Consider the following 24694-nt stretch of genomic DNA (forward strand, 5'->3'; position numbering starts at 1 on the left):
TCATTATTACTTTAAGTATTAAGCTGTCTTTAAAAAAATAATTGCATATAATTTTACAAATTTTTTAATTGAAAATATGAGGGACTATATTTTGGGTAACACATGTTATAGCTGATCCTTGATAAGATATTTATGCATCAATGAAAATGACAACAGGTATAACTTCAATTTAAATATATTTTATATTAACTAAGCTGAATGAGTTCATAATGGCTAAAACGTCTTTTAGACCATTAGCCTTTCATAATAGAATTAGTTTGCAAGTACATAGCCTATAAGTGCTTGCACTAATCATGTGTAATTTTGAGATTTTTTTAATTGTGTATGTATTTATATTTCTGTTTATATATTTTATTTATACAAATTTAATCTGCTTTATGAATTACATTATTATTTACTGTTATTAATTATAATTGATTGATGCTTATTTTTTGGCAATGGTTGGGTTTACTTCACATTGCTTAGTGTTCATCTATATCTTAAAAGAAAAAAAATTGAAACAACAAAACAAACAACAATTATGCATATTCACATAGTTACAAGGGGGTGCTGCAAAGTTCCTGGCTTTGAGTAAAAGAAAATACAGGAAGATCAGTTAATTATGATTTTATTCAGCATATTTCTCTCTCAGATTCATATATTTATAGCAGCAGTCCTTCAGTTTTTCTGTAAAAGAACTCAGAAGAAAGGACCTACAACCAGACTTCTGTAGCAGCACTTTTGCATCAAAGTGAAATTTCATTTCTTTCAGATGTTTCTTTACTTTGTGGTGGGTAAATCAGGAGAGTAAGGTGGGTGGTCTACCAATTCAAAGCCAAAGTCGTGTATTTTACATAGTTTCATGTGCTGTGTGTGCTGGTGTATTGTCATGCAAAAACAGGACACCACATTTCAGCTTCCCACAGTATTTCTGCATGAAAGCTTCACACAGTTTGTCCAACAGAGACATGTAGTATTCTGCATTGGTGGTGCAACTCCTGGCAGGTATTTTATGAGGAGTATTCCATCTTTGTTCCAGAACACTGAGGCCAAAATCTTTCCAGCTGACTTCTGGGTCTGAAAGCCCTTGGTTTGGGGATCATAATGATGAAACCAAGTATCATCCATGGTGACTAAACGAGTCCTAAAATCAACCTCTCCTGCTGCAAATTGGTCCAAAATCACCTTTGATGACTCTAGCTGAAACCCGGCAGTCCTTGAAAATTATGATATGCACAGCATCAGCTTTGCCCTCTGTGGTTGCAGAAGCTGGCTGTCCTGACTGGGGTTCATCTGTGACCTTGAAATGACCAGCCTGAAAAATTGACACCCAGATTTTCACAGTGGAGTATGATGGGCAGCCATCCTTCAAGACTTCCTTCATCTCACCATGGATTTCCACAACTCCTTTGCCCTGCAAAAAGAGGAACTTCATGACTATTCGTACTTCAATTTTACCAAATTCCACTGTAGGAGCTGCCATCCTGCGTTGAATCTGCAAAAAAGAGAAAAATATATTGTATACCATCGATTGTTTGCATATCTTCTCAATAGTTGTCTTATCTCCCCTGTAAATGTAACAGCTCTACTCTTTCACAATATCCTTAAAGCCAGGAACTTTTCAGCACCCCCTCATATATACATATATGCATATACTCGTTTACTCGTTTACTTGCTTCAGTCATTTGACTGCGGCCATGCTGGAGCACCGCCTTTAGTCGAGCAAATCGACCCTGGGACTTATTCTTTGTAAGCCCAGTACTTATTCTATCGGTCTCTTTTGCCGAACCGCTAAGTGACGGGGACGTAAACACACCAGCATCGGTTGTCAAGCAATGCTAGGGGGACAAACACAGACACACACACACTTATATATATATATACATATATACGACAGGCTTCTTTCAGTTTCCGTCTACCAAATCCACTCACAAGGCTTTGGTCGGCCCGGGGCTATAGCAGAAGACACTTGCCCAAGATGCCACGCAGTGGGACTGAACCCGGAACCATGTGGTTGGTTAGCAAGCTACTTACCACACAGCCACTCCTGTGCCTATATATAAATATATATATGAGAGAGAGAGAGAGAGAGAAACGTGGTCTGATCAATAAGTATCTGGACTGTTGCCATAGTAACGAAGCCAAAACACATGAAGTGAAGCTGCTTGGCACAGATGAACCTTGAATTCTGTTGTGCATGCACAGATGTGTTCAAGGTCAATCTTTGCCAAGTGGCTTCATTCTGTGTTTTTTAGCTTCGTTACTATGGCAACAGTTCAGATACTCATTGACCAAATCTCATATGCATGCATATATATATATAAAGTGTGCTGTGCATGAGAGGACCCGGCAGGACTAGTCAGGCCATATCCCGTGGCCCCTACCTGGGACGTAGTCGATCCACCTGTGCATACCTTCCTTCTTGTGACACTTGTGAAGACCTGCTGAGGCAAGTGAAAATCAATCAAAATAGATGAACATCAATGGAATTTGTATCTTTGTGGTACCAGTGCCTGTGGCACACAAGAAAACCATCCGAACGTGGCCGTAGCCAGTACTGCATCGACTGGCCTCCGTGCTGTGGGAACATGGTGGCACATAAAAACACCATCCGAAGACCCGGCAAGACTAGTCAGGTCATAACCCGTGGGCCCTACCTGGGACGTAGTCAGTCCACCTGTACATACCTTCCGACTTGTGAAGACCTGCTGAGGCAAGTGAAAATCAAATCAAATCAAAACAAATCAAAATAGATGAACATCAATGGAATTTGTATCCTTGTGGTACCAGTGCCAGTGGCACACAAGAATCCATCCGAACGTGGCCGTAGTCAGTACCGCTTGTGGTACCAGTGCCGGTGGCACACAAGAATCCATCCGAACGTGGCCGTAGTCAGTACCGCTTGTGGTACCAGTGCCGGTGGCACACAAGAATCCATCCGAACGTGGCCGTAGTCAGTACCGCATCACTGGCCATCCGATCGTGGCCGTTCGCCAGCCTCATCTAGCACCTGTGTCGGTGGCACATAAAAACACCATCCGAAGACCCGGCAAGACTAGTCAGGCCATAACCCATGGCCCCTACCTGGGACGTAGTCAGTCCACCTGTGCATACCTTCCTTCTTGTGACACTTGTGAAGACCTGTTGAGGCAAGTGAAAATCAAATCAAAACAAATCAAAATAGATGAACATCAATGGAATCTGTATCTTTGTGGTACCAGTGCCGGTGGCACACATGAGAACCATCCGAACGTGGCCATAGCCAGTTCCGCATCGACCGGCCTCCGTGCTGTGGGCACGTAACAAACACCATCCGATCATGGCCGTTCGCCAGCCTCATCTGGCACCTGTGTCGGTGGCACATAAAAACACCTTCCGAAGACCCGGCAAGACTAGTCAGTCCACCTGTGCATACCTTCCTTCCTTCTTGTGACACTTGTGAAGACCGGTTGAGGCAAGTGAAAATCAAATCAAATCAAATCAAATCAAAATAGACAAAATAGATGAACATCAATGGAATTTGTATCTTGTGGTACCAGTGCCTGTGGCACACAAGAAATCCATCAGTGCCGTAGTCAGTGCGGTGGGCACATGACAAACACCATCCGATCGTGGCCGTTCGCCAGCCTCATCTAGCACCTGTGTCGGTGGCACATAAAAACACCATCCGAAGACCCGGCAAGACTAGTCAGGCCATAACCCATGGCCCCTACCTGGGACGTAGTCAGTCCACCTGTGCATACCTTCCTTCTTGTGACACTTGTGAAGACCTGTTGAGGCAAGTGAAAATCAAATCAAATCAAAACAAATCAAAATAGATGAACATCAATGGAATTTGTATCTTTGTGGTACCAGTGCCGGTGGCACGTGGCACATAAGAAAACCATCCGAACGTGGCCGTAGCCAGTACCGCATCGACTGGCCTCCGTGCTGTGGGCACGTAACAAGCACCATCCGATCGTGGCCGTTTGCCAGCCTCATCTGGCACCTGTGTCGGTGGCACATAAAAACACCATCCGAGCGTGGCCGTCTGCCAGCCTCGTCTGGCACCTGTGTCGGTGGCACATAAAAAACACCATCCGAGCGTGGCCGTTTGTCAGCCTCGTCTGGCACCTGTGTCGGTGGCACATAAAATCACCCACTACACTCTCGGAGTGGTTGGCGTTAGGAAGGGCATCCAGCTGTAGAAACACTGCCAGATCTGACTGGACTGGTGCAGCTTTCGGGCTCCCCAGACCCCAGTTGAACCGTCCAACCCATGCTAGCATGGAAAGCGGACGTTAAATGATGATGATGATGATGATGATATATATATATATATATATATATATATATATCTTCATCGCACATCCGTTTTCCATGCTGGCATGGGTTGGATGGTCTGACTGGAGACTGGCAAGCCAGGAGGCCACACCAGGCTCCAGTCTGATCGGGCAATGTTTCTACAGCTGGATGTCCTTCCTAATGCCAACCACTCCAAGAGTGTAGTGGGTGCTTTTAACATGCCACTGGCACAGGAGCCAGTCAGGTAGATACAACTGGCACTCCATCTGTTATAATGAGGGTTCTAGTTTATCTGAGCAACAGAACAGCCTGCTTGTGAAATCAAAGTGCAAAAAGCTGGGCTCTCCACAGGCTCATGTACCCTTAATGTAGTTCTCAAGGTGATTCTGCATGACACCAAGTGGGACGAGGTTGGCCCTTTGAATTATAGGTACTACTCATTTTTGCCATCTCAGTGGACTGGAGCAACATGAAATAAAATGTCTTGCTCAAAGACACAATGTGCCATTGGGAATTGAACTCACAACCTTACAATTGTAAACTGATTACCCTAAAACTAAGCCATACACCTTCATAGACATCATCATTTAATGTCGCCTTCCATGCTTGCATGGATAGGATGGTTTGACAGGAGATGGCCAGACAGAAGTGCACTTGACTTCTGTGTCTGTTTTGACAGGGTTTTTACAGCTGGGTGTCCTTCCTAATACCAACCACTCAGCAGAGTGAACTTAATGCTTTTTGCAAGGCACAAGCACAGGTGAGGTCAGTTTTGGCAAGGTTTTTACAGCTGGATGCCCTTCCAAACACCAACCACTTTACAGCATGGATTGGGCACTTTTTGAGTGGCACCTGCACTGACAGGGTCACCAAGTAACTTTGCAAGACAAAAGTCTTTTAAGCGGGGTGGAGACATTGGAGGAAGTGATCTTGTGTCAGCTGATGAATGGTTATAGTGAGACAGAAAGAGACAGAAGCAGGTGTCTTGCTGTAGAGGAGGTACAAGATTACCCTGCTAGAGAGAGAGAGAGATAGAAAGAAAGTGAGCTCAGGAATGATGACAAAAACAGGTGTGCTGCTGTAAAGGAGATACATGGTTACTTAACCTGAGGGAAGAGCAAAAGAGAGAGAGAACGTGGGAAACAGTAGGATAGAGATGGTGACAGAGTGCTAGGCATAATCACAAGGGATGGGGATCAGGGTATTAATGGGATGGTTGAATAGCAGAAGAGAGAGATATAAATGGTGCATAATCTTGAGGTTCGAAGGTCATAATATAAGTGGAAAGACATTGCCAAAGAAGTATGAGTTGAAAATGGGGAAGGGAAATGCAGTGAATGGTGAAAACCTAAGTATATAGCAGTATGTGGGGGGGGGGGGCACCGGTAGCTGTGATACAAAGAAACAGGGCTGTGAGGACAGGGTTGGGGAGTGATTGGTAAGCATAGTGCATGGAGGAGGAAATGCAAGGAAAAGAAGAAATGTAAAGATGTAGTTTGGTTATTTGGGATAGAATGTGTGAAGAGTTTTTCTGTTATGTGTGGGTGGAACACACAGGTTGGTGGGCTAGTGGATAGCAATGATGCAGTGAAACAGTGCCAAGAGGACAGGATGGAGTGTGGCAGGTAAGCATAGTGTATGAAAGAGGAAATGTGAGGAAGAGATGTAGAAATGTAGTTTGGTTTGTTGGGGAAGGGTGTGTGAAAAGTTCTCTTATGTGTGGATGGAACACAGCACTTCTGGAAATCAGTTTTGCTGACATGGGTGGGACTTCTCAAGAACTTCATATAGCCAGACATCTCAGCCAATTGGTCATTTCCTCTGTGAGGCCCAACATACTGAGATCAGTCCTTACCACTTCATCCCATGTCTTCCTGGGTCTCCCACTTCTGCAGGTACCATCCACTTTTAGTGATCGGCACTTTATACAGCTGTCTTCATTCATATGCACCACATATTCAGATCAATGTAGTTTTCTCTCTTGCATACTACATTTGATTCTTTTTATGCCCAACTTTTCTCTCAATACGTTTGCACTTTGTCTTACATGCACACTGATGTTGCACATTGAATGGAGCATACTAACCTTCATTTCTCTCCAGTCTACGCATGTCTTCTGCATTCAGTGCCCATGTCTCACTACCATGAAGTACAGCCATTTGCACAAAAGCATCATAGTCTACCTTTCACTCTCAGAGAGTCATATATATATATCACCGTGACCGACCAGGCTATCAGATGTTGCTACACATTGCTGGTCACAATGCACTTCGCATTGTTTTAGCCTTCAAATGATGACACCCAGCTGGCTAAGCGAGCAGGCCAACAGAAGAAAGAGTAAAAGAAAGTTGTGGCGAAAGAGTACAGCAAGGATTGCCACTACCCCCTGCTGGAGCCTCGTGGAGCTTTAGGTGTTTTTGCTCAATAAGCACTCACAACGCCCGGTCTGGGAATCGAAACTGCGATTCTACAACCACGAGTCTGCTGCCCTAACCACTGGGCCATTGCACCTCCACACACACACACACACACACACACACATATATATATATAATCTGTGCTTCCCGTCCAACCCGTGCTATCATGGAAAACGGATGTTAAATGATGATGATGATGCAAGTTACTTGGTGATCCTGCAAGTGCCGGTGCCACATAAAAAGCATCTACCCCACACTATAAAATGGTTGGCATCTGGAAGTGCATCCAGCTGTAAAAACCATGCCAAAACTGACCTCGCCATGTAAAAAAGCACTAAGTCCACTCTGTGGGTGGCTGGTTGATGTTAGAAAGGGCATCCAACCATAAAAACCATACGAGAGCAGACACAGAAGTCTGGTGCAATCTTTTGCCTAGACAGCTCCTGCCAAACCGTCCAAGTCATGCCAGCATGGAAAGCAGACCTTAAATGATGATGATATGTATATATGAATTTGTGGTTTTGGAGTGTTAACTCCTCTTTCTAGCAAGTGGTATTTTAATACCCTACTCCATTCATTTGTATATTGTACCTATATAGGTTAAACTTGTTGGGTACTTTATTATTATTATTATTATTATTATTATTGATAATGGTAATAATACTTTATTTAATTTTATATATATATATATATATACATACATACATACACATACGCATATAGATATATAGATGTATATATGTGTGTGTGTGTGTGCGCATATATAGGTATATAGATATATGCATGCATATATATATATATATATATATGCATTTGCATATATATATTCAAACATGCCATCAATTACACAGGCAGCTGCACTTACTAGCTATGCTGATGACACAAAAGTAGTACAAACAGTCAACAAACCTTCTGATGCTAATCTACAGAAAGATATATAAATGGGCTGAAGAAAACGTAATTTAATGTAGGTAAATTTAAGTCTTTACGCTACCAGCTAATGGGCATTCCAATCGCAACAATGATATTTTGGACCAAAAGGAGCAACAATTCCAGAGTCACATACAGTGTGTGATCTGGGGATTGATATAAGCAACGATGCCTTATTTCAGGTACATATCACCAAGATGGTGTCAGTGTGCTGGTGTCTGGCCAGATTGATTCTGAGAACCTTCAGAACAAGTGACCAGGAAACTATGCTGGTTCTATGGAGTGGACTACTGCTCTCAACTGTGATCACCCTACAGTGTCAAATTGATAGTGGAACTTAAGGTAGTTCAGCAGTGCTATATCAGGAAGATGACATCAATGGAACAGCTGAGCTACTGAGAGAGACTGAAAGAGCTATGACTCTACTCCTTGGAGTGAAGATGAGAGAGGTATGCAGTAATTTATGTATAGAAGATCCTAGAGGGGCTGGTATCAAACTTTGGTGTCAAGAGCTATACCATCCACCAAATGGATGTCGCTGCACTGTTCCAAGGCTCCCAGCTATCCCATCTAGAGTGAGGACTATGCATTGCAATAGCTTGGTATTCAAGGGCTCACAGCGATTTAATGCCTTGCCAAAACATCTGAGGGATCTTCATGAAGTAGGAGTAGATGTTTTCAAGAAACAACTCCTGTTATCCAAGGTCCCAGATGAAACTATATCATGGCAAGAAACTCAAAAGAGCACAGCTGTATCAAATCCTATCCTTTACCAAAAGCCAATCACGTAAGATTGGCTATTGAAAAGGTGATTACACTGGTGGTGCTCGAGCATGGCCTCAACCTAAGGGCTGAAACATATAAAAAAATATATATATGTGAAGGTGCATGGCTCAGTGGCTAGAGCATCGAGCTTACAATCATGAGGTTGTGAGTTCAAATCCTGGACCGGGCTGTGTGTTTTGTTCTTGAGCAAGACACTTTATTTCAAGTTGCTCCAGTTCACTCAGCTGAAGAAATGAATTGTGATATCACTGGTGCTGAGCTGTATCGGCTTTTGCCTTTCCCTTGGATAACATCGATGGCGTGGAGAGGGGGGATTCGTATGCATGGGCAAGTGGTGGTCTTCCATAAAACAAACTTGCCCAGACTTGTGCCTGGGAGGGTAACTTTCTAGGTGCAATCCCATGGTCAGTCATGACTGAAGGGGGTCTCAGCATGATGATGATACATGCATATATATATATATACATGCATATATGAAATTATACTACAGTTTAATGTGTAGCAACATTTCTTTATTAATCTTATTTTTGTTTCATGATATACATTTGAATTTAGCATTCCATGTTTGTTGCATTTAGTATATATATATATATATTTATAAAATCTACCCATTTACATTAGTCTAATTAACATTATTAACACTTGCTTAATTTTGATGATGTTTTACCAGTTTCTTAACTCTTCTTTCATTTGATTTTTTTTTTCTTTTTTTTCTTTTTTGAAGTTTATGGCCATGAAATTGGGAAGATAGGTTATGAAATATCTTTGGAAATTAGCCTGATATTATTATTTTTTGTATTCAGTTCTTTTCCTTGTTAATAAAATCATTAGTTGTGACTCATTAATTTCTGAAATGCAAGAAATCCCTGCTGGATGTAATACAATAATTATATGCATGATGTACATATGGACATAGATATATCATACTTGCCTGCTTACATATATACATGCAGGATTCCATTTCTTATTAATGAACTCATTAGTCATGACTTTAATTTTGACACACTTGGAAACCTTGACTGGGATTCATACATGATAATTAAATATATGAAATGCATATGAACATTCCGACTGTGATACTCCAACAACAGACGAAATGATGCACCTGTTGGAGTATGTTGTCTTAAATTAATATTTTTTACCAACTCAACACACACATCCTATCAGTCACTCATGTATACACATAATCTCTCTAAAAGCAAACATCTTTAAAAAAATAATGTTAAAAGAAAGTACATTTGAACATTCTCTCTCCTTTTGTGTGTGTGTGTGAGAAAGTGTATGGCTCAGTGGTTAACTCTTTGGGCTTACAATCATGAGGTTGTGAGTTCAATTCCTGGACCAGGCTGTGTGTTATGTTCTTTAGCAAGACTTTATTTCATGTTGCTCCAGTTCATTCAGCTGTAGAAATGAGTTGCAATGTCACTGGTGCCAAGCTGTATTGGCCTTTGCTTTTCCTTTGGACAACATCAGTGGCATGGAGAGGGGAGATTGGTATGCATGGCAACTGTTGGTCTATCATAAACAACTTAGCCTGGACTTGTACTTAGTTATTCGTGGTCAAAGGGTCTCTTTCTCTCTCTCTCTCTCAGTCTATCTATATCTATCTATCTTTATATATATATAAAGAATTTACATTCTTACATGTATATATGGAAGCTTCTGTTTGTCTAGAGAAGCAGTTGCCCTGTTATGTCAGCTGAGCTACATTTTAATATGATTTCTAATTTGTCTGGGTGCATTCACCCTGTATTTTCTGATTTTATTAAAGTAACACACAACAAAGTACTGAATATGTCTATTAGTCAGACTGTGTAGATGTTACATTGTGAATCTGATAATGTAGTTCTGTTGCTAAGGCAACACAGTTGTGTTTACTAAGAAAGAAAGAAGGAAAAAAAGAAACAAAAAGAAAATATGAAGAAAAAAGCATGTTTGTTAGCTCGAAATATTGTTGCCTGTCTTGACAGATGGCAACATACATACATTCTCTAAAACACATAAATATAAACATGCACAAAGACATGCACATATATGTACTGATAGATATTTAAATGATCCATACGGACCTTGTGATTGCAAGACATTTGTTGTTATTCTACCAACTTTTGCCATGTTTAGCCTCTATTTAGTTTCAAAGAATATTTTGGCAATCAATACATATGGTGGTGCTATCATTTTCAATATTAATGGAAATATTGCTAGATTTGCATTATTTATATTTCACTGTACACTTTGTTTTAGAAATAAAGAAGAGAAACCTTACTCTCTTACAGAAATTAATGTATACCTCTAGTTCTTCAAACAATATTTCAAAACAGCATTGTTTTGGTAATGAAGTTGATTTCTTTTCATGGAAAGTGTTAATCATAACACAATAAAATATAGTTCACAGTTTTGTTGTTGTTTTCTTGAAAAAAAAGTTGTATGAGAAGGTGCTGAAAAGTTCTTGAGGACTGCCGGGTTTCAGCTAGAGTCATTGCTGAGACTCTGGGGATTTCTCAGGAAAGAGTTGGCCACATCACCCACAACATTCTGGACTTGAGAAAGCTTTTCACAAAATGGGTGCCAAAATACCTGAATGCAGATCAGAAGCGCATCAGGGTGATGACATCAAAGGTGATTTTGGACCAGTTTGCAGCAGGGGAGGCTGATTTTATGACTTTAGTCACCTTGGATGAAACTTGGCTTCATCATTATGATCCCCAAACCAAGCAGCAATCATATATTCACTGCATCTCAAGAGCTTTTAGACCCAGAAGTCATCTGGAAAGATTTAGGCCTCAGTGTTCTGGGACAAAGATGGGGTACTCCTTATGAAATACCTGCCAAAGGGTCACACCATCAATGCAGAATACTACATGTCTCTGTTGGACGAACTCCATGAAGCTTTGCAGCAGAAATGCTGTGGAAAGCTAAACCGTGGTGTCTTGTTTTTGCAGGATAATGCACCAGCACACACAGCACGTGAAACTCTATGGAAAATATGTGACTTTGTCTTTGAATTGGTAGACCACCCGCCTTACTCTCCTGACTTGGCCCCCTCTAACTATCACCTCTTTCCACTACTGAAGAAACATCTCAAGGGAATGAAATTGCACTCTGATTCAGAAGTGATTGCTGCTGCAGAGGCCTGGTTGGAGGCCCATTCTTCTGAGTTTTTCTTACAAGGCTTAGAGAAATTGAAGGACCGCTGCAATAAGTGTGTGAATCAGAGAGGGGAATATATTGAATAAAATCATAATTGACTGATCCTCCAGTATTTTCTTTTACTTAATGCCAGGAACTTTCCAGCACCCTCTCGTATGTGAGAAAGAGAAACCTATCACATTTGATCTATAATGCAAAGCTGTGTGTCTCTACAACTTTTATATCTTTATTTTGCCACAAATTGGTATCTGCAATGAACTGAAATTGATATTGTTTCTGTTTTGAAATTCTGCAGAAACTTTTTCTATCATAAGAAAAGCTAAGGGTTTTGTATCTTAAAGCTACACTTTTGTATCTTAAAGTCAGGTAGATTGTTATATTGAGAATATGAGAGTAGGATTGTTTTTCATTTAAATACTTCTGTAATGTTTACTGATTATATATTGAGAAGTTTGATACACACATACTCTTGTATGTTTGTAAAGTAAGGTGCAGAAAATAGCACTCCAACACCAAAGGTAAAATATAGTTATTTATTGAAGCTGAAGCGACTTCACAAATTGTTACTCAGTTTCATGTAACTGATCATCAGATAGTTGTTTATATCATTGTGTGTATGCACAACACAGACATACACACTTGCTAAGGTGAATAGAAATATTCTACAAGTTGAAATTTACTTCTGTTGACTTAGGTTAAAAGCTAAATCAAGAATAAAGCTATTTGTAGCAGTTTGAGTGATTCTGCATGCAGGCATGGCAATGTGGTTTAGGATTTTGCTTTGTAACTACATGGTTTTGAGCTTAGCTCCACTGTGCTGCAACTTGAGCAAATGTTTTGTATTACAGCAGCAGCTCAACCCACCAGAGAAACCCACAAAAGAGGCAGTACTTGACCTTGAGTGGTAGACTTAATCCAGTGCCTTATTAACAGTAAATCGAAATCAAATTCGATGACTGGCATCCGTGCTAGTGGAACCCTAAGAGCAACATCCGAGAGTGATCGTTGACAGAGTAGCTAACTGGCTTCAGTGCTAGTAGCATGTAAGAAGCACCATTCAAGCGTGATCGTTACCAGGTTCGCATTACTGGCACTTGTGCTGGTGGCATGTGAAAAAACATTCAAGTGAGGTTGTTGCCAGTGCCACTGGACTGGCTCCTGTGCAGGTGGCATGTAAAAAACACCATTTGAGCATGGCCGTTGCCAGTCGTACGGAAAAGCACCCACTACACTCTCGGAGTGGTTGGCATTAGGAAGGGCATCCAGCTGTAGAAACTCTGCCAGATCAGACTGGAGCCTGGTGCAGCCATCTTGTTTGCCAGTCCTCAGTCAAATCGTCCAACCCATGTTAGTATGGAAAGCGGACGTTAAACAATGATGATGACTAATTGTCCTTAACAGTATTCTGTTACATGCATTAGGGCCAGATCTCTGGCTAAAGATAATTCCCTTCCACTGATTATCAGAAGCTCTGAAAAGAGACATAGGTACTGTCACTTCCCTGCCTGACTAAGCCATAAGGCAAAAAAAGATGTATTAGATCTAAATTTGATTAATTTTAAAGCTTGAATAGATAGAGAAATGTTGGTCGTTGGTATAGTGCTGTTAGATTTTTAATGTAAACTATCTGTGGAAAGATTTGTTTTTCTTCCTACAGGAATACTATACAGATTATCTTATATTCTAAGTTATATTTTATACTCTTATGAATGCACTAGGTAACTAAACCTATACTGAATTATCTTTTTTTTTTTTTAATTTTATAGTAGTAAAAATCATTTTTGAAATAAATTTTTATGAGATTTCTTCCTCACACCCCACTCAAAAAGAAAAGGACAAGAAAAACCTGCATACTATAATCTAAAAAGCATGTACTTAGTTATTTTACTATAGTTTGGAATCAAGCTCTTCATTTCAAATCAAACTTAGTATACAAGCAAAATGATGTATAATCCTTACTTGGTTCCATGCAAGTACACTTGAGATACAGGAACTGAGTTAACTTGATTTTGATCATGGGATACTTTCCAGAATTCTCCCCACATCATATGACATAGTATGCACATTTTATTTTTGCTGGGCAAATATTAAGTATCTGCACATTAGCATGCAAAAATGTAATCAGTGAGGATTAAATTGGTCGATGATAATTTTTGAAGTAATTCCTGAAATTATTTGGTTCAATTTGATTTTCTTATAAGTATTTCAGAAAAGTTGCCTATCTACAGGCTCAGCTATAGCTGTGTGGTAAGAAACTTACTTTGCAATCACATGATTTTGGGTTCAGTCCCACTACAACACCTTGAGCAAGTGTCTTTTACTATAGCCATGAGTTGCCTTTTGAGTGAATTTGTTTGACGGAAACAGCTGTGTGGAAGCTTGTCGTAGATATATTTGTATGTTTGTCCTCACTCCTATCTGACAACTGATGTTGGTTTGTTTAAGTTCATGTAACTTTGTAACTTGGCCAAAGAGACCAAAAAATAAGTATTGGGGTCAATCTTTCCAACTAAAACCTTTAAAAGCAGTTGCCCTGCATGGCCATAGTACAGTGACTGAAACAAGTATCTTCTCTGATACCTTATCTTCAGTGAATGAAAAAAAATCAGAGATTAAAAGGCAGTTTCACTAGTGCTAGTGCCATGATAAAATGTGTCCATTATATTCTCTGTAGTGGTTGGAAAGCAGTATCATGGGCGTCAGATGCACTTCTCTAATCCAGTTAAGCTTATGGCAATTCTCTTTAGTACTATTACCATGATAAAATACACCTCGTAATTTTGTAAAGTTTAGGATCTAGAGGGTAGTTCTGCATTGTCAAAGAGATTTGTCTCAAGTGTTAGTATCATAGTAATGTACCCAGTACATTGAGTAAAATTGTACTTTACAGTTGGTGCTTGGAGGGGCATCCAGCTGTAGAAATCAAATCCAAATGAAACTTTTGAGTGAGATATCTTCCTCTGTCTTGCCTAAGAGAACAGTAACAACTTTTCCAGCTCATATCAAAATGCTAAGTGGGCATAAAATGATGGACACTTTGTGTGTGTGTGTCATCACCATCATTTAATGTCCACTTTCCAGGCTGGTGTGATTTGGATGGTTTGACAGGAGCTGACTAGGCAGAAGACTGCACCATGTTTCTGTTTGTTTTGGCATGGTTTTTACTGCTGGATGCCCTTCCAAACACTGAGCACCTTGTAGAGTGGAGTTGGCATGAGCACAGGCGAGGTCAGTATTGGCATGGTGTTTTTACAGCTGGATTCCCTTCCAAATGCTAACTACTCTACAGTGTGAACTGGATGCTGTTTACATGGCATCAACACTGGCAGAGTCATCAGGTAACTTGCAAGACAAATGTCCTTTGAGAGGAGATGGAGCTTTAGAGAAGATGATCTTGTGCCAGATGATGAAAGGTTAGTGTGACATCGAGACAGAAATAAGTGTCTTGCTGTAGAGGAGATACATGGTTACCTAGCCATAGAGAGAAAGAGTGATCAAGACTGAGGCTAAGAACAGATGTGTTGCAGGTGAAATATATGGTTAACCAGTTCAGAGAGAGACTGGAGGACTGCAAGAGAGAGATGTTGGCAAAGTGCCAGAGCATGCTCACAAGGAACAGAGGTGGAGGTCATAATATAAATGGGATGGTAGAGGAAGGGAGATATAAGTGGTGACAGTGGAAGGGCATACCCTCAAGATACTGGTTAGAATATAAATGGTCGGGTATTGCCAAGGTGTATGAATAGGAAGTAGAGATTTCACCAGAATGCAAAGAGTGTGGGGAATACAGTGACTGATACAACCTGGGCATATAGAGAAGGTGGGGAGAAGCAGGATAGCCATGGTAAAGTGAGCAGGGCAGTGAGGACAGGATTGGGGAGCAAGAGATAAGCATAACGCATGAAAGGAGGAAATGTGAGGAAGAGAAAAGATGTAGTTTGGTTTGTTGGGGTAGAGTGTGGAAAAGTTTTATTGTCATTACATGTGGATGGAACCTATTTATTTTATTTTATTTTTTAAAATTTTATCTAGTTTCTGCTCACGAGCTGTGGCCATGCTGGGGCACAACTCACTTTCACTGAATCGGATAATTCTTCTCAAATGTGTATACACACGTACATATACACCCACACATATATACACACACACACATACATGTATAGTCCAACCCATGCTAGCATGGAAAGCGGACGTTAAATGATGATGATATGTATGATAGACATATTTGTGTGCATGTGCAGGCATCACTTAGTAACAACACAGTCTTGGGCTCACTCCCACTACATGACACTATACAGAGTCTTACAGATAAATTGAAACAGTTTTTACAATGCATAAAACTGGTTATGAATACTAAAATAATGGAAGTAGCCAAATATAATTTTAAAGTAACATTTATTACAACTAAAACATCACTCAGTTCAGTATGGTTGACCTTTAGGGCATTTACTGCTGCCTCACAAGAACGAAATTTTTTGCAGCTGCTGCTACCTTTGCCATTTTGATTTTGCATGTTGCATGCACAATGCAGGTTTTCGAGTGTGGTAAAGCATTGGTACATGCTTGAAGTACATCCCTATAAAAAGTTATCGAGAAGGTTGAGATCTGGGCTATGACTGGACCAGATGTTAGCCTTCACAAAAAATGGCACCTTCTCACCAAGGAAGGCCTGTGTTGCTTTTGGCTCCTGGCATGGTGCAGAATCTTGGCTAAGTACCACATTGTCAAGCTCAAACTTCTGCTCCATCCAAGATAAGAGTTCTTCAGGATGTCCAGATACTCTTTTTGTGCCGATCTTCAAGCTAGACTCAATGAAGTGTGAATCCGTGACACTTCCATCACTCACAGAGGCAGGATTCTTAGTCTCAAATAAAGTAGGGATGTTGGAAAGGCTGTATACCATCACTTAAGAATTTCTCAGTGTCCAAAGTGACATTCTTCTTTTCCACAAACACAAGAGTTTTTCCTGCACCTTGATGCTTGATGAATGACAAGCTTTGGGCATCACTTGGCTCTGATTGCTTAGGCCTTGGCTGTTAGGAGTTGATGGTGTCATTGAACATAGCTAGTCATGCCAAGTTTCCTGTTCACAGCTCTGGATACTGTGGAAAGGGATACATTGCATTTCTTTGCAAGAGTTGTCATGGATGTGGATGGGTTGCCTTCAATTGAGTGTTTGAGGCCAGTGCAAAACTTTGGATTGCACTTGGAATCACTTTGAGTCTTGTGTTCTTTTCTATCAATCTTTCCCGCTTCTTTAAATTGTTTATAGACATGATAAACTGTTGCTTTTGCAAGTTTCATCAACTTAACAATTTTATTGGAAGTGTGCCTAGCGTGTAGTAAAACAGGCGGAACAATTCTGTTGTTCCATGACTTTCTGTTGTCAAATAAGTTTGCTATTTATCTGAAAAATAAAGAGAAGGATTAGATTTTCAAGCAAGGTTTTGTCAAAAAATGAAATGTTCAACCCACTAATTCAACTGCTTAAAATTGGTCTCAGTTTATCTGCAAGACCCTGTAGATGAGTTGACAGAAACTGCGATACAACCCTGTGTGTGTGTGCAAATATTAATTCAGCATATTATTATTAAGAACAAGTAAGGTGGGAAGCTGGCAGAATTGTTAGCATGCAGGATGAAATGCTTAGTGGTATTTCGCCCGTCGCTACATTCTGTGAGCATCAACTAAGCTTTGTAGAGTTTCAATAATTTTTTAGGGGCTGAAATATCTAAGAGTAGAATCATTTGTTTGGATTCAGTCGTCGTTTTATTCAGGACGCGCTTTCACCAGGAAATTTCTTTTGGTGATAGGGAGACCTAACAGTTGGAGTGATTTTGAGTTCTGCTCTTCAGTAAGAGGAGTGTAGTGAGATGATATTTTTTTAATATGAGTAGTATTTGTGATATGAGAGATAAGATTTTGATGTCCCTGCTGGAACATGTTCAAGTTCTCTGGTCGTGGAGTTAGTATGAAGGATGATATACGTCTTCAATGCAGAGGAAGATATGGTTAGAGAGTGGTTGGCGTTAGGAAGGGCACCCAGCTGTAGAAACACTGCCAGATCAAACTGGAGCCTGGTGCAGACTCCTGGCTTCCCAGACCCCGGTTGAACCATCCAACCCATGCTAGCATGGAAAACAGACGTTAAACGATGATGATGGTGAATTGGGGAGGTAGATGAGTGCAGATGTATATGATGGAGTGAGAGAGTAAGACTTTGATCCAGAGTATCTCACATTATTCTTCATGCTTTCCAAGTGAGTGATAAGAAAGTAGTCTGTCAATACTGACAGTCTTTTGGACCAAAGTTTGAGTAGAGTGTAATGTGGCCAGCTCAGATGGGTTGGAGATAGTGGTTGATAGATTTGTATCTGAGAGAGGAATAGGAGATGTGAGCAGGAGATGTAGAATGGGTTCTAAGTCAGAACAATGTATATGGATATTGGTGGAAAGAAAAAATGACTGGAGTGTTTATGTCTGGCTTTAGGCATTGCAGTCTTTGTATGTATATGTGTGTACACATAAATGCATGTGTATGTGCACGCACATACACACATGTATTTGTGTACATGTATTTGTACCTACATCTATTATGTATGTACATACATATGTGTGTACACACACTTTTAATTGAGCACCCATTACACTCCTGGAGTGGTTGGCATTAGGAAGGGCATCCAGCCATAGAAACCATGCCAAACCTGACTGGAACCTGGTACAACTCTCTGGCTTGTCGGCTCCAGTCAAACCATCTAAATCATGTCATCATGGAGAGTGGATGTTAAGTGATGATGATATGTGAATGTGTGTGTGTATATATACAAACATACATTTGTATGAATAAAGTTTGATGGAAGTAGGATGAGTTCAGCCAGGACAGAAGGTTGAAGTGTATCAGACATTAATTATCCAATTAGAGTTTGGAATATATAATGTATATTGTTGGCATTTCATCCTCATTTAATAACGTGATTGTGTTCATTGTCTAATGTCCATCTCTATGCAGTACTCTATGATGATAACATTTTTCTTTTTACATTTCAAATAATTGTCCTTTGACAAACATTTCTTTGAAATCTTTATAAAATATGATGACCACTTTTACTACTTGATTTCTGTGCAAGTAGAAAGTAATGATTCTAAATGTATTTCAGTGGAAATTTGGTGTTTGTCTTTTACTTTTTTTTTTTCCACCAACTTTTAGATGTACATTCAGTATTTAAAATCAACACGCACACATACATTCATACCCCCCCCCACACACACACATATGTGCACTCTTTCTATCTCCAAGCACAGAAATTATTTTTCTATTACCTTTATTAAGTATATTTGATAACATTTAGCAACTGATTAACAGAATTTCAATAATTCACAATAGCATCTTGATTAGACTTTTGTATCATCTATGATTTCCCATATCAAAATAAAAAGTTGCTTTCTTTTATGTTTAAAGATTCTTTTACTTAATTTTTTTTTTTTGTAAACCGATATCAATAAGCCAGAACACAATTACACATTTATAGTGAGCCATATTAATTACACCAAATGCCATATAACCAAACTTTATGAATCTACATACAACTTTCAAAATTAGATTATAAAATGAAAGCAATTTTAGTTAAGCCAAAACTAAAAAAATGTAGCCGCAATTCACACTACATTTTGTATTGCCACTTCCACTATTGCAGGTTGTCAGCCTGTAATTTCCCTTGCTCTTCTTCGGCCTCTCTCCTGTCTCATAAGTCTGACATTGTGTTTTTATTGACACTTTCAGGGCAAACTGCTCGGTCCTCTGCTGCAGCTGAAGCGATCCCATCAGCGGCACTGGGCATCCTCCGCCCAAATGTTGGCTGCTGCTGCGGCTAGCACTCAGCGCTCAATTGTAGGAGCTGGCCCTCTGTCACGGGCACTGTTACCTACCCCGAAGAACATGATGTCATTTCTCAGTTCCCTTCCACTTACTCGAGGAGTTCCCTATCCCAGCAGATTTCGAACAGCTCTTGGCTTTCCTGGCCGATTTTGATTGCAGACATACTTTTAATCAAGTAAATTATTGTGAGAGAACAGAATTGTAAAAATTAGCTCCTGTTTGTTAAAAGGCACAGGATAATCTCAAACAATTATAAGGGCAATATCAAACTGGAAAAAAAAGAAAAGAAAATCTTATTTTTGATTTGTTTTTTGTTTTTTGTTCTCTCATTAACAGTATTATGAGTTGCAGCAAGTCTGTAGTTTAATGTTGCTGTCAATAAGAAAATGATATTTTGTAACCAAAGATCTAATAGCTGAAATGAAAACTATTACTGTTTATATCATAAGTTTTTTTTCCAGTGGTTTCTTAAAATATTAACAACATAATAGAGTTGTTCATTAAGCTCAGTGTACTATGGATAATATTTAATAAAAAACAAATATTTTAGCTTTATTCAGCAAGAGTCATGAAAAATATACTTGTTTGCTCTGGAATTCATTGCTAAGTTCTATTTAGTAAACCCTTTCTTTTTTTGTTTATATGGGTCTTAAACACTTAAAATTTGATTGCTCTCAGAAGTAAATTGTTGTATTCTATGTATTTATAAATCTTCTGGCAGGTGTAACGATTGCAGTATTCTAAGTGTGATGTACAATATATAATAAATTACACATCATATCAGTTTGATCTCTATAGTTATATTTAAAATAATTTGATTCTTTACTTTAATAGATATGTTTAGATTTAATACAGGCATTTTTCCAATTTTCCTTCTTTTGTGATTCTTTGAAACATTTTCTTTAAAGAAAGAAAAATTGTATTAGAATACGTTAAGTCAAATAAAATCAACTGTATTTGTTAACAAAATTAGTTTATACTTAAGAGAGAACTTTGATTGGTTGTTGGTTTATTGTTTTAGATAAGTTTTGTTTTCATAGCTAATAATAGTTATTGGCAGATGAAATTCATTTGTAAGAATTTAGAATTTTAAGCATTAACCCTTTAATATTCAAATTTTTCTGGCAAATATAATGCTTATTTATTAACATTGTTTTGCCTTAATCAATCATTATCTCATAACTTCAAGATTTCAATGATGTGCTTGTTTATTTTTAGAATGACAAGTGTAGTCTAGGTGTAAGAGGCAGGATCTGGCCAGTTTGAACGTAAGACAGAATATTTGGGCCGAATGTGATCAGTTTAAATGCTAAAGAGTTAAGATAGAGGGTAATGATGGTACTCTGGTTCACTCATTCCTATAATAGTAATGATGTAACTTTATGATATAGTGACATGATCATTTTACTTTAAACTAGTGGGTGTCACTGCAGCTGGGTTGGTTCAGAAGTTTGCTTTGCAATCATGATATCCCAGGTTCAATCTCCTCTGTGCTGCACTCTGGGTAAGGGTCTTTTACTTGAAGTTGACCTATGCCTTATGAGTGAAATTGGGTCAATGGAAATTGCATTGAAACCCATTGGATAAACTGTACCTGTAATTTGAAACACCAGCCTTGTCATATGCTATGTAACACTGATTCAGTTTGAATGTTACATTAAGTATATACATGTCTGTGGAACACTCAGTCACTTACATGCTAATTTAGTGAGTTGGCAGTTCAGTTGATCAGACATCTGGAATACTCATTGTTGGAACTAACAGTGATCCAATTACTTTAAAACATTATAAATTATGTAGAAAGTCACTTTGTATAATCATTTATCTATTCATTTTTTGCAATCCTTTCAGTTAACAGTTTTCTGTCATATTAATATTTATTACATCAACTCTGATTAGTCTATCTATTACTATTTTTTTTATATAAAAAAGATTTTCTTTTTAATATCAAAAAAAAAACACATGAGAAAGCATTTCATGCAGACTGTCAGATCAAGCTGAAAACTGGTTTATTCATTATATTTAGAAATTAACTTAAAAACCAAATTAGTATTGTTTTATATATAAGCTTTGAAAATTTTCTTTTCTTTAGTTTTGTCTCAATTTGTTTTGTAAACTTGTTGTTCAAGGTAAAATTGTAGTGTGAAATCTTTTATTTATTTATTTTATTTTTTTTTTTGGATCTATTCTCTTGTTCATGTGTTAGTTGTTCATTGGCTTGGCTGATAAATTCTTTGTTTCCACTAAAGTAAGACAGTCCATAATTAGTGTGTTTGTGGTTTTATATAATTTGGGTTAGTGCTATATATATATGTATATATATATATATATATATATGTTTCTTTATTACCCACAAGGGGCTAAACATAGAGGGGACAAACAAGGACAGACAAACGAATTAAGTCGATTATATCGATCCCAGTGCATAACTGGTACTTATTTAATCGACCCCGAAAGGATGAGAGGCAAAGTCGACCTCGGCGGAATTTGAACTCAGAACGTAGTGGCAGATGAAATACGGCTAACGATTTTGCCAGCTCACCGCCTATATATATATATATATGTGTGTGTGTCTGTGTGTATATATATGTGTGTGTGTGTGTATATATATGCATGTGTGTATATATATATATGTGTATATATATATATATATATGTGTATATATATATATATATATATGTATGTATATATATGTATATATATATATATGTATGTATATATATGTGTATATGTATATGTGTATATGTATATGTGTATATATATATATGTATATGTGTATATATGTATGTATATGTGTATATATATATGTGTATGTATATGTGTATATATGTATGTATATGTGTATGTATATGTGTATATATATATGTATATGTGTATATATGTGTATATATGTATGTATGTATATATGTGTATATGTGTATATATGTGTATATGTGTATATATGTATGTATGTATATATGTGTATATATGTATATATATATGTATATATATATATATATATATATATATATATGTATATATATATATGTGTATATGTGTGTATATATGTGTGTATATGTGTATATATGTGTGTATATGTGTATATATGTATATATGTGTATATATGTGTATATATGTGTGTATATATATATATATATATATATATGGGGAAAAGTGACAAGAGAATATATCCAAAAATTTCCATTCCATTGTTATGGTTAAAATGTACAGTATTTTGATGTGCTTTTCAGTATTATTTTTATGAGTGTTTTTAAATTTTTATTTTGAATCTATTCCCAATTTTTTTTTTAAATATGTAAATAGTGTAGATGCATCTATCGGTTTTTGATGTGATTGCTTCTAATAATACATTCCAAATTTTAAGTCATCTTTGTCTTTTTTAAATTTTGTTTATTTTCATTTGTATTTTAGTCATTTGTATTATAGTCTGTGTCTTTAGTTATTGCTGTTGATGTTTTTTAAATTTATAATATCAGCCAAATATTTTCTGAAATGTTAAATGCCAAAATATATACTAGGCATTTTGATTTCTTATGTGAATTCATAGTCTTTTCTAGATGTTTTGTTGTTCCTGGATAATTTAATTTTGTTGGCCTTAGTTTACTTAACTGTGATAGATTAAAAAGAACATATCCTCTTAGAGAGAGATGTTGTTATTTCTTGTTTGACTTTTCAACATTCCAACCAGCCAAATCCAGCCACCATAAAGAAAGTGCCATTTATATGAAACCAGCCATGCCTGGTCTTGTTGGCAGCACATTTGGTGACAGGATTAGCCTTTACTATATCACTTTTCCCTTAGCTTCATAATTTCACTTTTATTTATTATACATCAACATATTTAACCTCATTAATTTTATGCATGTTAAAAGGTTCAAGTTTGACAAACAGGAGATGAACACAGTTCTTTTGAATATTTTTTTATGGAAATTCATGCAAGAAAATAAATCTAACTCATTTTAACAGTTTGATACCTAGTCTTATTTTGTGACTTCTATTGACTTGAATTGGTCCCCTCTCTCTCTCTCTCTCTCTCTCTCTCTCTCTCTCTCTCTCTCTCTCTCTCTTTTGTCCCTCACTCTGAATGTTTTTATATCCCTCTGTTCATTACTGTGTGGTTAAGATGTTTACTTTGTAGCCTTGTGATTCCAAGTTTGATCCCATTGCACACCACTTTGGGTAATGTCTTCATTACTAATGTTAGAAGAATATGCTTGACAGAAACTGTATGTCTATCTGTGTGTGTATGTGTGTGTCCCCGTCCCTTTGTGTTCTATGGTTCAACTAACAAGGATCAGTAAAATATTGTCAGGCTAAAATAAATTCTAGAGTTGAAATGCTTGACTAAATTCTTGAAGGAAGTGGCTCTGCATGTTCATAGTCAAATGACCAGTAAAAATACTAGTGTTTTGTTTTTACTTTTGCGATGTCTGATTGAATTCCTTTTGTATAGAAATATTTAAATATTGGTCCCTTTTATGTAGAAGGTGGAGGGGAATAGCATTGCTTAAGTGCAAACACTACAATATAAAGTTTGATTTGAACTATCCTGCCAGTTTATCCTGCTAAAACATCTGTTTCTATTTAAGATTTCTCTATTGTGCAGATGGGCCACCATAGTGTAACATCAAGATGGTACCATTGTTTTGATTGTCAGAAGTAACAGCTTCACTTTATCACAAGGAAGCCCTGCATATGAAAATCATTTCCCCTTCTGTACAACTCTCAGGTTTCAATTTATTGGATAAATAGATTATTTTCTGACTATACACAGGTTTTCTCCATATCTGGATTGCTACCAATAATTTTAGGCACATTGTTATATATTGTCACATAGTTTGGGTTTCTTTTAGTTCATTATCAAGTATGCCATGTAAATATTCACTACATATAGCAGTTGTATTGATTACAAAATGTTATTGTCTCTTAAACTCAGGGAGGCTGTTGGGGCCAGTGCTTAATTGTGATTTTTCTTTTTTCTTTAAACCAAGGGATAATCTGTATTTATGTAATCTTAGTAATTTAAGAATGCGAGGCACTTACATACATTTTCTTCATTGATAACAACCAATTTTACCAGTGAAGTTGTCATTTTTGATACCACCATTCTGAAATGAAATCTGTTATTTATTTATATTAAAATTTATTTGTATCACATTTTGAGATAATCAATTTCCTGCAAAATGCAATATAAATTGTCCTGGTGGCTCATTGGAGGTAGTAGATAATTTCTGCTATTTAAGGAATCAAATTAGTTGTGGGAAAGGATGTA

At 37.8% G+C, this 24694-nt stretch overlaps 1 protein-coding gene across 5 annotated transcripts in view; it reads left to right on the forward strand.

The window, feature by feature from the left end:
- LOC115232649 (protein TFG) overlaps window positions 1–24694 on the forward strand; it is a 79129-nt gene that overhangs the window by 40507 nt on the left and 13928 nt on the right. For 3 of the 5 annotated variants that reach the window (XM_036514966.1, XM_036514959.1, XM_036514974.1), the window contains one exon: window positions 19327–19960. The exons of 1 other annotated variant lie outside the window; for it this stretch is intronic. In XM_036514966.1, coding sequence (XP_036370859.1) covers window positions 19327–19575 — 249 coding nt within the window. In that variant the 3' untranslated portion in view covers window positions 19576–19960. Of the gene's footprint in view, window positions 1–9120; window positions 9731–19326; window positions 19961–24694 lie in introns of those variants that run through there. One more of the 5 variants, XM_036514971.1, reaches the window with a different exon arrangement.

Source organism: Octopus sinensis, linkage group LG2 (assembly GCF_006345805.1).
Source record: "Octopus sinensis linkage group LG2, ASM634580v1, whole genome shotgun sequence".
NCBI lineage: Eukaryota > Metazoa > Mollusca > Cephalopoda > Octopoda > Octopodidae > Octopus > Octopus sinensis.